At 29.4% G+C, this 14,849-nt stretch overlaps 2 protein-coding genes across 6 annotated transcripts; one reads left to right on the top strand and one right to left on the bottom strand.

Annotated features, from left to right (window-relative positions):
* Window positions 1-55: 55 nt before the first annotated feature.
* On the bottom strand, window positions 56-10,797 carry LOC103570248 (stromal interaction molecule homolog). Of its 5 annotated transcripts, none has more exons than XM_053738150.1 (11): window positions 10,767-10,797; window positions 7,349-7,495; window positions 7,125-7,264; window positions 6,624-6,856; window positions 6,105-6,220; window positions 5,831-6,000; window positions 5,545-5,688; window positions 5,229-5,396; window positions 3,454-3,718; window positions 3,005-3,082; window positions 56-1,209 (listed from the first exon to the last, which is right to left on the bottom strand). In XM_053738150.1, exons 1-11 carry the CDS (start codon window positions 10,780-10,782, stop codon window positions 764-766), a joined length of 1,923 nt encoding a protein of 640 aa, XP_053594125.1. In that variant the 5' UTR covers window positions 10,783-10,797; the 3' UTR covers window positions 56-763. The 5 variants fall into 5 exon arrangements, with proteins under 5 accessions (XP_053594125.1, XP_008546151.1, XP_053594126.1 ...); XM_053738151.1 differs by lacking the exon at window positions 10,767-10,797 and adding an exon at window positions 7,898-8,053 and having other exon boundaries at window positions 57-1,209; XM_053738149.1 differs by lacking the exon at window positions 10,767-10,797 and having other exon boundaries at window positions 57-1,209; window positions 7,349-8,053.
* On the top strand, window positions 9,487-14,748 carry LOC103570249 (protein cramped). Its single transcript, XM_008547932.2, has 7 exons — window positions 9,487-9,771; window positions 9,865-10,123; window positions 10,800-12,019; window positions 12,417-12,737; window positions 12,809-13,180; window positions 13,281-13,391; window positions 13,461-14,748. The coding sequence occupies exons 2-7, from the start codon at window positions 9,934-9,936 to the stop codon at window positions 13,569-13,571; spliced, it is 2,325 nt and encodes a 774-aa protein (XP_008546154.1). The 5' UTR covers window positions 9,487-9,771; window positions 9,865-9,933; the 3' UTR covers window positions 13,572-14,748.
* The last annotated feature ends 101 nt before the right edge of the window (window positions 14,749-14,849 follow it).

Genomic DNA, 14,849 nt, shown 5'->3' with positions numbered 1-14,849 from the left:
ATAATTGTTTGAAAAAAATTTTTTTCATTGTTTAGCGAAGATTAATATTTAAGACAATATATGAAGCCTTATATAATTATAACAGTTAAATATTGTCACGTAAGAAAATAAACATTCATTTTTATGATACAATTAAAAATTGTATAAAAATATTGTATACTTTCAATCTGATAAGGCTTCAAGTAGTATTAAAAAGTTTATGAAAAACTTATTTTTTCAGATCAATGTTTTAGTTTTCAAACGAAAATTATGTTAACTACAAACCCCTGACTAAAAACTCTGATTGAATACGATTAGAAAATTCTAATTAATCTAATTAATCAAAAATTTCCGATTAACTATTCAGTTTTAATTGGAAAAAAGAAAATGGAAAAATTAACATAATTATATTACGATTAAATTTGATTAAAATGTGATTAATTGGATACTTAGAATACTTCCGAGCAATTCTGATTGGACGTTCATATAAATTGAGTTTCAGATTCAATCAGAGTTTTTAATCAGGAAAACTCGGTATAAATTTAAATAATTTGTAATAAGCTAATTTCACATTCTTTTAACTGAATCTAAATTAATTATTCCCTCACACATATAATTATTATTAATGTTCAATGCTGGCAATTAAATTTCTGAAAAATTCGGGTGGTTTTTGATTTATGTTCAGTATGAGAAATTCTTAAATATCGATTATAATTGCAATCGGAAGCTTTGATTTTATTATAAACTATTATTAATATGTTGAATTTATCCATATTTTTTATAATCACGTATTTTTCCCTTTATTCTTTCTGAAAGCGGGAAACAATTTTCTTCGCCGTCGTTTAATTTCGTCGTTATCAGCAGTTGAATTTGAGTCAGTTGATAATGTTTCATCATCAACGGACATAACTGTTGGCAAATCACGTAAATATTTTCGTGTTTTTTTATCCGAAGAATCCATTAGTGAATTATCAGAAAGTGAAATTTTAGACAATGATGTTGTGCTATTTCTAGTGTCATCGCTAATCATATTTGCGTCGTGACTAAAAGACCGAACCATTGATGATGATGATTTATCACGTGTTAATGATGCTTTGGATGATGGTTGTATTGCAGGATCATCGTCACCTAATGTAAAATGTACTTCTGGCGGCGTTTCTTTCCCTGTTTCACTACTCGATGAGTCTGGAGGTAAAGATGATTCCTTCCAACCAACATTCTCTAATGTCCCTGAAAATACAAATTAACTCACAATTATATTTTATATTTATTTTTTTTTTTTATAGTAACAAAAACAAATGCAAAATCTTTTTAATCCAACAGTTATTATGCAAAATTCAAAACCAATCATTCGAATATTTTTTAATTATAGTCAATTGGGGAACTTAAGCTGGTAGTGTAGCGTTAGTGTGTTATATTAGACGTTAATTACTTTGTTTTTTATAAGTGGTCGACACGTAACGATAACCAGCGAATTTTCATATGCAATTATATAAAATGATCCTTATCAAACTATAGAATTCTAGAGACGCGACATGGCAGGAACTAAAAAAAATGTCTACTTATTAGTTGCCAGCGAACTGGAACATCGAGGTGACATGAAAAAAATATCCTAGTTTTGGTTGTTTCACTTGAGCGCTAACCGTGACGTGTTTAGACGCATGGGAAGAATCGTTTCATATTCTATCCATGCACTTGGTATAGAAATTTCGCACCAAAAACTATTTCCAAGAAGTCTTTTTTAAAAAGAACATGTTCTTTTTTATTTATTAGAATGTTTGTTTTTTGTAACTTCTCACTAGGAAGATTAGAAATCTTCAAAAAGTCGAGGTTTTAAACTAGTTTTCTTGTTCTTCTCTTTCTTGTCTTCACTGAAAGTGGTTACTGAATTTTCGGTGTAGGCAATTTTTGCTGAAATCACTAAGAGCTTAAGGAATTTTGGGATGAGGCAAAAACCTGACCGATTTGTAGCCACTTCTTTTACGATCGACCCAAACTCGGTGCATTTTAGCAGTAAGTGTTGAACGGTGTCTCTCCCTTTATTGCGCTCGAGGCATTTGCAAGCGCGTACTTGAAAATATCATTAAAGCAGCCGTAACTAGCTAAGATCTAAGTAAGCCAGAAATTAGGGCTGGTCCAGAAAACTAGACTTCTTTCCTTGCCATCTTCGAGGGATTTCTATTCTCAGGAAAACAAGACTTTCTTCATTATTTGGTTGCACGTTCACGGATTCAAGGATTTTAAACCCGTTTTACAAAACACATCTTTTAGTCTTACATTTATACTAGATTTATAAAACTAGTCTTGGATATGAATAAGGGAATATTATTAATAAAGCTAGGTGTAAAATGAAAAGCTATAGAATATCACTAAATTTCACGTTAATGTAAAATTATAGGGTAATTAAGTGTACTAATGGGATAATTTTATGGTACATCATGCAAACCATATTATAAAGTGCAGTTTTTGTTTTCAGTTACAATCTATAGTTTTAATACTTTATTTTGATGATTTAAAAAATAACAAATAACTTGAATTAAAAATTATTTAATCTACTTATATAACAATTCAATTACTTCACTAGTTATAACAAATTAAATTATACATCACAATAACATAAATTATCTTTTTTAAAAAAAGTAATCGATTTTAATGAGATAAAATAATAAATATATCAAATAACATTCTGTTCTTTCTATCCAAACTCTAATATTTTTTGTCATGTAAAACTGATGTATATATAAAATTCACTCGAGTATTGAAAAAAAATTCAATTTATTGCAGTCACTCAAAATTTTCTCAAGGGATGAAAAAAAAATTAAACTTATCACAAAAAAACATGTCTAAAAAATATAAAATGTTCTACTAACAAAATTTAAAAAAATAGAAAGCATAAATACGTATTGTTTGATATTACAATATAATTGTGACAGAAGCGATTTTTCTTAACAAACAAATTATAAAAAATAAAAAAAACTAACTAAGGGTTAATCGAAGTGCTCATGGTTGTCCGTTTCCGTCTTACCTGCAGCACCAGAAACTGATTGTGCATACAATGAACCTCCGTCATCATCTAAATCATCTTGGCTACTACTCATTCGTCCTGAAAAGTACAAAAAATAAGGGTTTTTTTTTATAAATAAAGTCGCGAAAGACAGGCCACAATCCACAATCATTTTTTTTGCTAAGAAATTTATGTAATCAACTCATAAATTAGATCCTATTGGTTGAAAAATTTAGTAATATCGAGACTTGTTTTAGTTAAGTAATTAAGTCACTCAAGTATTCAATATATAACATGAGCGTTTAAGTTGCGCACTTTTGGATTTTCCCAACTCATGAAAAAGGCATTAAATCAATTACATAAACTAGTCGAAAATTTTGAAGCGTTCCTAAAGCACACGTAATACGTTCGCACTTGAGGTGCGCAAATTTAAAAAAACACAAAGATGTATTGTATATATTATTAATTACCTCGTAATCCCAGACTGCGTCCATTCTGTGATCCGCGATATAAAATATTTTCTAAATAATTAAGGCCGTTATTGTTGATTATATTAAATCCACAGAGGAGTTCCATTTGTTTCCAACGGTGGACTCGTTCTTGTAGTTCAGCTGTTACTTCATTTAATGCTGTTCTCGCTTCAACGATACTTTTGTCTACTTCATCAATTGATTTTCCATGAGTAGATACAAATGCTCCGACAAGACTTGATCGCTTTTTGCGTAATTTTTCACACTAGAGAGAAATAGTTGTATTATTTATACAGCTTTCGCTGAATTTTGAGAATATAACATCTAACAACTATGCAGAACAGTTGGTTCATTTTTTTTTGTACAAAACAATGGCCGCTTTTTTTTGGAATTTTTTTTTTCGCAAATACATATACTGCTTCTGCGCATACTTTTTTTAAGGGCCAGTATTTAAAAACAAATTTTCAGGAAACATAAATAACATTTTTTTTTTAACTGACCCTTCAAAAAAGTGTGCGCAGAAACAACGCGCGTATGTATACACGCATGCGCGAAAAAGTTTTTCCAATGAAAACGACCAATCTCTAACATGCACACCATTGAACATAACAGACGTTTAGACGTTTTTGGATAAATAAATGAGTTTGCGAAAATAGTTGTCTACTTAAAACCAGGCCTATTACTACCACGATACAAATATATGTATGATCAGATATTTGTATAATAAAAAATGTAATTCAAATGAAATGAGTATCGAGAGGGTATTACTACGAGTGCGATCGATTGTCTTTGGATTTTGTAGTCGATTTTTACTTCTAATTATTAAAAACTTTGTAGAAACTGAAATGATTGAATATCGTTCGATTTTCGATTTTTAAATCTCAATTTGTAGGGATAACAGTCGCTACTGATGATCTTTGAAGGAACGTGGCTAAATGGGTGCGTGTGCACGCGCGTGTGTATATGTGTGTGTGAGAGAGGTGAGTAAGAAAGTAAGTAAATGTGTTTATCGAAAACATATTGCATGCCTTAAGCGCGAAGCGCGGTGGCTATGCTCTATACTCGCCTGAAAATCAAAAAATAGATATCGTCATGTTAAATTGTATCTGAAATTTAAAATATATACTTAAATGGTGTGAAAAATACACTGTTACAAAGAAAAATAATTAAAGAACAGATTTTATACGATTTCAAATCAATCAGTTAAGATGTCAATACAAAAATAGTTGTTTTTAGTAACATAATGTTAATTTTCTCTCAAGTTTGTGGGCTTGGAAACAATGTAACTTTTGAAAAATATAATCTTTCAACTTAATCTTCTTTTCAATTTCTTCATATAGATAATGCACATAACCCTTTTGAAAATCGCAACTCAATATCATATGGTTTAATTATAATTGATATTAGACTGGCAGTTACACCACAATTTCTATCTTTTGAATAGCTGTATTACTTATTTTTTTATAAATACGTTTTATCGTTTACTATAGATCGAGAGTATCAATAGATGGCGCAGAATATATTTATAATAAAGTATATATACTAGCAAACAGTGTTTCTTAGGTAAACACGAGGTCTATTTAAAAATTTCTTAATTCAATTATAAACCACTGTACTGTAAAAGGTAGATATCCCATCGCGAGTTTTCAATATTATTGCGTACTTCGAACACAAAGTAGAGAGGTAGCCCTCTACTGTCGAATTTTTGAAATCACGCGTTTTACTCACATTAAGTCATGTTTTCTCAATTATCTTATTTAATTAATAGTACTTACTGCTTCGCGTGCTTGTTGCAATTGTTTCTCCGCAGATATTTTTTTCTTAGTGTAAGATTTATTTTCAATTTCATGAGTTAATTGTAACCAATGTTGTAATCCAACAGGTGGTGACCAACAGCGATCTTCTAGTTCTCCTTCTGCACGTTGTAGTTCCATTTTCAGCATCTGAAAAAATAAATACATATCATTATGTCACAGCGTAGCTCGTAGTGGGATTCAAAATTCAGGAGAAGTTCCGATTTAATGGATTTTGACTGTATTACAATAAAAAGTCAACTAATATTTTGAATTCTGTATTTTTTATAAAACTTACTTCGATTTCAGCTTTCAATTGTGATACTTCTAGATCTGAATAAGACGTATGTAAGCCCATACTTTCGTCTTGAAGTCTTTTCTCTAAATTTTGTTTGGCTGTTGTAGCATTTTCTTGTTCTAATCTCGCTCTCTCAAGTTCTTTCTGTAATAAGAGAAAATAATAATTATAATAATCAGTTAACAATAAAGTCTGCTGCAAAAACAGCTCCGTGGTCTTATAAATAAAAAAATAAATAAATCAGTGCGCAAAATTGCCAAGATATCTATTTATTTATTTAAAATACCTGTAAATCTTCTAGCGCTAGTTCGGCTTTGTGAAGACCTTCCATATCCTTCATCATTCTTCTTAAATGCTTCTGCGAGCTTTTTTTTTGCTGATAAGCATACCAACACCCGATTAACGCTCCAAACAATAAAGTTATTAATATCAGATCTTTTAAACTATGGCCGGAATCTACCAAACAAACATTTTTATGTTGACAATTTGTAATACAAATACGCTTTTTTATTAAAAATTCCTCAAGCTCTCGATACTTATGTCAGAAAAATAAGATTTACCTTTAGGTGGTCCGAACAAGACCACGTCCATAGCTTTCAGTGCAATTTTTTGTTTGTGAATAGGATCTTTGATACCCAAGACATTATTAAGATAGTGCATATTATTCACAGCCAGTCTATTTCAAACAAAAAAATTTATTTTTTAGTCTTAAATTCATCAGTATGTACAATTACTACCCTATCAAAAAAATCCACATGGCATTACATGAGAACCCATAGAAATTCATATAGGAAAGCATGGAATTATGTAAAAATCCATAGGAATTAATGAAGAAGTTTATGGTTTTATTTATAGGAAATTAATCTAGGAATCTGAGTTTCTATGTAAGTAATTTCTATAGAGTTAAGGGTATCTAGATTTCCATATCGTCTACTGATACGAGATCAATCTATGTTGGATTTCTAAAGGAAACCATATGGGAATCCATCCGAAAACACCATGTAGGAATCGACATAAGAATCTAGGCTGAATTTTCATATGAATTTTTTTGATAAGACAGTAGTAGATAAAAATAAAACCTAGGAAGTGTTGCTCCGGTAACACGATGCTGTATAAAATTCGGCACATATTGTGGAAGCTCAACATTTGTGGTCAACCACTCGGAAGTCTGTTCAATTGTCCAATTATGAACTTCAGATCTCAACCAAGCCTCCCATAATTCTCTAACACTAATATGCATATCATCATTGTGATGAAAAGCACGTTGACGTCTTTCATATCCAGCCTCATACTGCAGTTCTTCCCTGAGAAACTAAATCAATAAAAAAAAAAATTAGTGATGATTCAAATTTACAACCACGACCTGAAGATCGGAACGTTCGCGCGGCAAAGTAAAAAATCTACTGGATTCCCGAAATGTTTCAAATAAAAATCAGGCGCGAGAACTTTTCGGTCTTCAGGTCCATGACAACCCGGCGTTTAAATTTGGCGCCAGCAGAACACTATCTCTGCTTCGCAATCGAAGTGAGCAATCGCATACTAATTATCTCTTTCATTTTGTTATTATTTCGCATACTTACGTCATCAGATTCTGATAAATCGACATCACCATCAGCATCATCATCTAATTGACTATGTAGTGTTTTGATAGCTTCTAAACCTAAGCGATCGTGAGATGCCATTGTAATGCATGCTAAATCGTCATTGCAATTATCCGCAGCTGTAATATAAATTAATGATAATTATAGTAAATATATTTGAACTCTTTATTGTTTTATTTTTTATTTTAAATTGACAAACTTACGAGACTGCAAGGTATCGTGTGCAACAGCTTGAGCGATACCCTCAGTAAATGTTGGCGAGAATGTTGTTGAACTAATATGATTTGATCCATCACTAGACCTCGTATGATATCTAGATGAAGCGTCTAATGCACCACCACCAGCAATTACTTCAGCGCAACACCAACAAAGAATCCGAAGTACATAAATTCCAATTAATTCGACATTCACTACTGATCGCATTATAATATATCACAAATAATTAACCTCCACTAAGCATTAAATTTTTTTTTTTCTTCTTTTTTTTATTAATTTTCAATTTATTGATAATATACTCGTTAAAATTTAATTGTTTTTTATAAATATATTATTTTTATATTTTTTATTTTACTGTTATATGAAAAATTTATTTTTAACTTTTATTTTTTTCGTCGTTTTCTTTTTAAGGGAATAATTTTGACGTATTTTTAAAAATTCATTTCGAAAACATTATCGTTTAAATGGATTTTTAAAATAATGAATTATATCAAACTAGTGATGGGTTTGAATCTTAATAGTATTTTTAAAATTACCGTTACTGTCACCGATGATTTTTTAAGTTAATTAAAAATATATTTATTTTCCGGAGTTTAATTTTCTAAATAATATATTATAGAATAATTAAGTACACTTTGCTTTTTACAGGAATAAATCAGATGTTATATCAAGGCCACTTTACTTTACTTCATCTATCCTTTTTTAAAACTATCAATCATAGAATTAAATTTATTTTAGATCGTAAACTCTGATTGTGTTCGTTTTCTTTTTTTCAGCCACTTTAAGAAGTCAACTGCACTGACATCTACTGTTTGAATTTTAATTCAATTTCAGTAATTCGTGTTTTTATTTTTAGCTTTTAAACTTTTAAAAAACTCATAAAAAATAATCTTATCTAGCTTAATACTTTAATTTTTTTACTGTTATAAATATTCATCATATTTTTTAAACCAGCAGAGCTAGAACTACTTTTTGCATACTTATGATATATGACCCTGAAGTTAGCAGACATATAAATATTTTGAATTTATATTTTTTCAACAAATCGATTAGAGAAAATGAAACTAAAACTTTGCGCATGTAGAAAATTTAAAAAAACCAAAGGTTCTTTTTTTATAATTTAGTTTTTAAAAAAATTCAAAAATTACTAGATAGCTAACTTCAGTTTCATGGTAAAATTAATGATACTGAAGGTAGCAGACATTGAAAAAATGTATTTCTTTTAAATAAACATTTATTTCAATCCTTTTTGAAAAAAATTTAAAAATTGCTCATAAAAAACTTTAAAAAAATATTTTAGTTATATTTTATACAATTTCTTGCCATGTCAAAAAAATATGAGTGTGAATATAGCTGACGATTAAAAATTTTTCAAATTTCAGAATAAATAAATAAAATGTAAGAGTAAAAATAAAAAAATGATGACAGTAAAGTTGGCGGACATCTGATAATTGTTAAATAATAAAAAAAAAAAGTTTTTAACAAAAAATTTAAAAAATTCTAGAAGCAGTACGTGCATTTTTTCTTATTTTATCAATTTAATGTTTAATCTTTTTATATGTAATTTAAAAATTTTTTTATGTATGCGACATTTACACTTATAAAAAATCCATATGGAAATCCACCATAGATCCCGATAATAGATTTTCAAATGGGTTTCTATAAAAATCTACACCATACCAAATCCATATGGGAATCTTGTGTGAATTAGGAACTAGGAAAATTAACAAAAAGCGTCACGTTATTAATAAAATATGGGATTCCCATCCCATTCAGGTACAAAGTTTCCTATCTGGATTTCCCATATGAGAATCCAAATACTCATGGATTCTTATAGTAATCCATAATTTTTTATATGGATTCTCAAGCAATCTTACATGAATTTTTTCATAAAAAAATTTTTAAAAAATATACAATAAAATTTCTAAAAATTCACATGAATTTTTTAAAACTGTCACCCGTCAGTATTTTCTTGATTAAAAAAATAAATTTTTTTAATAACTGCTGATTCCAATTTCATATTTTTAGAGAATAAATTTTCTATTCATTTATTATTGTTAGTGAAATAAAATAATTAAACTATTAAATCTTATTTATAAATAATAGATGGCGTGACATGACAACATTGAATTGAAATTAAGAAAAGAACAAGAAAGAGAGTTTACAAAAACGAGTGAGACAGAAAGAAAGCAAATAGAAGTGAAGTTTGACATCACGATAAGATAACCTCAATATTCTATAATTATAAGTGAATTTTTTAGACTGATATTGTTATAATTGGTAAAGATAATAATAGATTGATTTGAATTATTGTATAAGCAGTATTAAAATTTGAATTAAATGCCAGAATCAAATGTCAAAAACGCTGAACATATAAATATCGACCGAAAACATAACGTCAGTCTTTGACGTAAGTAAAATTTTAATTTCCTTTATATTATTTATGATTTTGAATTATAAATAAAAATTATTGAAAGGGTTTTTTGTATTTTTTAAAAAACAGATAGAAATGATAACTTGAACGTATGTATGTATATTTTTGAATAAAAAAGGAAAATATTGAACGTAAACAATGGAGAAAGATAAAGAAAAAGATGAATATTTAACGAGTTTAATTGGTTCAGTAAAAAAAGACGACACAGTATTAATTTTGGAAAATAAAACAGCAACTGATGCGAAAAATTCGCAGGCTAAAATTGTCCGAGGAACGAAAAAAATGAGAGTTGATTCAACTGATTCTAATCAAATCACTGATAAAAAAGGTAATATTTTATCAGGTAATTTTAATTTTAAAAAATTCTTGGTGAAAATTTTCCGGAATTTTCTCTGCAAAACTCAGTTCTAAAGACTTTTTCAGAGAAAAGTCTGAAAAATTTCCATCAGAGATAATTTGAACGTAAAAATTTTTCGGTTTTGTAAAGAAATTTTCTGACTTTTTCCTGATTTTTCCAGTATATTTATAATTCCCTGACATTTCCCGGTTTTCCAAAAATGTAGCCATGATGTACGACCATTTTCTTTTGAGATACCTCCGGTTGACTATCATTTAAAAATTAAAAAATTTTGAATTATTGCAATCAAAATTCCCTAAAATTTTCATATTTCCCAATATTTTCCTGAAAATTCCCGATACTTCCGGTTTGTAGTACCCTGTAAAAATATTTACGAGAATATCCTAGAACTGAATCCTAAGAATTTTTCACTTTCAACTTCTTAAACTCCGATTAAAATTTGATGGCTTTCTAATATTTTCTCTTTAATTTCATTTTTATCAAATTAGAAAAAGCCATTTCGCAATAAGTTTTTTTACTTGTAGAAAATTTTATCTTAGAAAATTATAAAAATTTCAAGGCTCACTAAAATAATTATTAGAATTTAAATTTTAATTAGAATATTTATAATTACCTTTTAAGATAATCATTACTCTGCTATTTTTAGATAATAAAGATGATGAAGGCGAAGCAAAAATAGTCAGATCGTTAAAACGTTCATGCGAACTGTGGTCGCTAGAAGATAAAAATACATTTTTTAAGGCAGTAAACGAGTACGGGAAAGATTTCGACGGATTGCAAGGATACTTTTTAAACCAAGGAAAGAAAAAAGGTTTACCAGAAAATATGATAAAGAACAAGGAGCAAATTCGTCATTTTTACTACCGCACTTGGTTAAAAATATCAAAACACCTGAAATTTTCTGAAGACGTTAAAAAAACGTCGCAAGAAATTTACGGATTAATTAACTACGGCGAATTACGTCGTAAATTACCACGCATACATGAAAAATTTTTGCTAAAATTAAACGAATTAATTTACTGGGGATCAACCCAAGTTCGTTTACGAGGGAAAACGATGCGAATTAAAACGCCGATATGTCGGGCTTTGAGGAAATTGAATCAACTTGAAGATTGGCAAGAAGAAATAAAATTACCGCCGCGTGTTACCGTTGAATTACGACCGGGAAATAATTTAACCTGGTGGAAAGTACAAGCGAATGCTATGAATCCCCGAGTTCGAACACTGGTGCCAATCCAACGGCGCTTGTCCAGTTTATTGGCCTTTTTACAGCAGCGCTGGAAGCCGGTAAAATTCAAACCATCTCTGAATATCGACAGCGAATTGTTTTATGACAAAAAATTTAATGACAATGAACTGCTGCGAGTTGCGCCAGTCGAAGGCGCTAAAATATCTCTACCAATGGTCAATCTCGGCGAATATTTAACCAGCAATAGCGTGTCGTTTAATTCATACGAGCAGCGTTTGAGCTTAAAAAGTTCGCGGGATGAATTACTGGGTTATGTCCAACAATTTAAGAGCGTCGGCAAAAAAACTATCAAGAAAAAAATCGACAAAAAATTGCCGAGTTTAAGAGTCGCTGGCAGTGGAGGAGTCGCTGGTGCGGATGATAACGATAAATTAAATGATAATAATAGTGATTTAGATAATTTAGATACGCATCTAAATTGCATAGATAAATCTCTTTTTGCTAGTCATAGTGATAAAAATGTGGGAGATTCAAATAGTAATAATAATGTTAATGTCAATAGTAATTTCAGTATTGAACCAAATCGATTTCCTGGACGTGAAACAATTGATAGAATTAGGGAAGGCTGGAATATTGATGAATCTAATACTATAACTATTGGTGATTTATTTTTAATGGTAATTAATTAATCTGTTTATTCTCTGGCAGATCCTAATCACGGTAAATTACAATAATTACCGTAATTTACGGTGACGCAGAATTTTACGGCGAAGTATCGGTATTTTTACCACGAATTTGTGGTGAATGGTCGGTAATTTACCACTAGCTTATAATAATCTTGCGGTATTTTACCATAAAGTGAAGTACTGCACTATAAAACTGTAGAAAGTATACTGTGTTTACGGTAAAAAATACTGCAAATTACCGTAATCCACCGTAAGATGCAGCAAGTTTGCCGTAGAAATACCGCATTCTACGGTAATTTGTGGTAATTTATTGTAATCCGGATTCGCCAGGGTTAAATTATAAAATTAACTTTTCTTTTTTTATTAGTTTTAATTTATTTATTAATAGTTTGGACGAGAATCAAAAATAATATTAGAATACTGGTGGGATGTTCCGAAAAAAAATGACAGAGTTCCAAATGACAATCCCTCGTTAAACAAAGATTTGAAAAAACAAGATGAAAGTCTTTGTCTTGCTCTACAAAAACTTTTATCTATCGCTAAACACAACTATGGTACAAGTAAAGCCTTTGACAATACGTCAAGTAGCAGTGAAACTGTCGTGTCATCACGAATGCCTTCGACTAAAGATTCGACATTCAGGAGACCGTTAATTCCACAAGTTTATCACAAAACTGGCAGCCAAGAGGCATTTAAAACTCAGTTAGACGTCAGTTGAATTTTTTTTTATTATAAATTAACGTTTCACTTTTTATTCAAAAAATTTTATTATTTTTTCAGAAATTCACCACAAGATTTTGTAAACGTGGTCGTACCGTAAGGCAACGGAACTTAATTGTACAGAGAGCAGTCCCATTAATTGGTAATTTAAACTGTGAGAAGAATGAAATTAAAGAACCAAGTCAATTAAATTTGAATCCCACAAGAGAAATAATTAGTGATTATAATAATGATAATAAACTTGAAGACATCGGAATTGAGTTACTGGGTAGTAATGAAAATATTGAATCAGAAAACAATTTATTATCAACGTTAGCTGCTGCCAGTGCAGATCATTCTAATAATGGACTATTAGTACAACCTTCTAACTCTATAATCACGTCGGCAACTCAAATTTTGAAAGAAGGAGAAGGTCAATGGCTTAACAGTGAGGTAATGATATAATTTTTGTCTTCATTAAATTTAAATTTATACATTTAATACATTTTTTTTATTTGATAAAAAAAATTCAATGAGATTTTTTTTATTACAGGTTGCCGATTATTCTCTGAGTAGTTTTCTTGGTCAGTTTGAATCACCATTGAAAGGATCACAAAGAAGTCAAACAGGAAGTCAATTAGGGTCTATACGACCATCGTCTGATGTAAGTGAATAAATTTTTCATTTTAAATTAAATTAAATTCTTAAAAATTATAATTTCCGTTTTTTAAAGGTTCTCAGTCAAATGCAATGTCTAATGGTCGAAAACAGTGTGGATTACATGGCGAAATTTGCAAACTTGGCATCACAAATTGCGTCTAATGATCAAAATTCAAATAAGTAGAGAAAAAGAATAATTTTTATATGATTGACAAAATTGTTTATTTATAAATTGCGTGAAAAAATAAGTATTTAATACAAGAAATTAATTTTTATAAATATTTTTGTACTTCAAATATTAATAGATATGACATAAAAGTAAATAAATTTTGTTCCCTTCGTTATGATTTTGCGCCTTTACCTTCCTCCCTCAGTGTCAGAGTTCTTCAGCGAAAGTTTCCTTCAATTTGACGACAAATTAGTGCTGTATATTTATTTTATAATGAATCATTTAAATTTTTTAAAATCGAGACTGCGATTCTTGATTTAATATGCAACTTTTTAAAGCCTTTTAGGGAAACGCAACTTCCTGAATAATTCGCGGTTTAGTGGTAGATAAAATTCTTATCCATGAGAGGAAATTTCATTTTTTATAAATGGTTTTGCTTTACTCAGATCGATGCTAATTTTTATGAGATATTTGTTTTCATGGGAGAAAAAAGTGTCTTCTATGAATAGTGAACGAATAATACTAGAGGCATGAATAAGAAAACCAGCCACTAGTGAAAGAACTCACTTTGATGTAAAATATTTTTTTACTCAGTATAACAAAATTTCAATAAATAAATAAATGAATCTTGTTTCCAATGAACTGGAAATTTTTTAATAATATTAATTAACACCGAACAAAGCAGATAGATCTGTTATTAATTTAATTAACACGATAATATTATAAGTGCAAGCGCACTTGTAAAAATACTTTTTTGTACACAAGTATTTTTACAGTAATACCTGTTATATTTTTTTAAATTCCAATTTTATTACAGATAAATTTTTAATTAATTCAAATTTTTTAAAAACACAAAAAATAAATCAAAGTACACAAAGAAAAAAAATTATTTTTAAGAAAAATCTTTTTAACGCAACTTCACCCAAAATTATCATGCAAACAGATTATCAGCGTTAGCATCTTTAATAACTAATTCAAAAAATCTGATATCATGTTATTAGTATTAATATTTTAATGAAAAACGTAAATTTTAACGCTGAACACGTAGAAAAGATGTGGTATTTTCTATTTTATTAAATGTCCCTGTGAATTCCGAGAGTTTAATTTATAAAATTCTCGCATCGTATATCCAATCTTTTTTCACACACAAATTTATTAATAAACTCATTTGTAAGATAAAAAACGCATGCTGTTATGATAATCAGCTCGTCATCCGAGTCTTGTGATTGGTAATAGTGTGTTGCGGGAAATCCCCTTTTGACTATAAATGTATTGCTGCTGTGTACAGACATC

Source organism: Microplitis demolitor, chromosome 4 (assembly GCF_026212275.2).
Source record: "Microplitis demolitor isolate Queensland-Clemson2020A chromosome 4, iyMicDemo2.1a, whole genome shotgun sequence".
Classification (NCBI taxonomy): Eukaryota; Metazoa; Arthropoda; class Insecta; order Hymenoptera; family Braconidae; genus Microplitis; species Microplitis demolitor.
This window is presented reverse-complemented; position numbering and strand designations above follow the sequence as displayed.

What these genes read in the sequence shown, in the direction of transcription:
- LOC103570248 (XM_053738149.1), bottom strand. Translation starts at nt 7,568, where the DNA reads ATGCGATCAGTAGTGAATGTCGAATTAATTGGAATTTATGTACTTCGG. An exon ending in CTTGTTCGGACCACCTAAAG is followed by an intron (nt 6,001 to 6,104) that starts GTAAATCTTATT and finishes TTTGTTTGGTAG; the next exon opens with ATTCCGGCCATAGTTTAAAA. An exon ending in AATTGAAAGCTGAAATCGAA is followed by an intron (nt 5,397 to 5,544) that starts GTAAGTTTTATA and finishes TTATTTTTTCAG; the next exon opens with ATGCTGAAAATGGAACTACA.
- LOC103570249 (XM_008547932.2), top strand. Translation starts at nt 9,934, where the DNA reads ATGGAGAAAGATAAAGAAAAAGATGAATATTTAACGAGTTTAATTGGT. An exon ending in CATTTAAAACTCAGTTAGAC is followed by an intron (nt 12,738 to 12,808) that starts GTCAGTTGAATT and finishes TTATTTTTTCAG; the next exon opens with AAATTCACCACAAGATTTTG. An exon ending in GTCAATGGCTTAACAGTGAG is followed by an intron (nt 13,181 to 13,280) that starts GTAATGATATAA and finishes TTTTTATTACAG; the next exon opens with GTTGCCGATTATTCTCTGAG.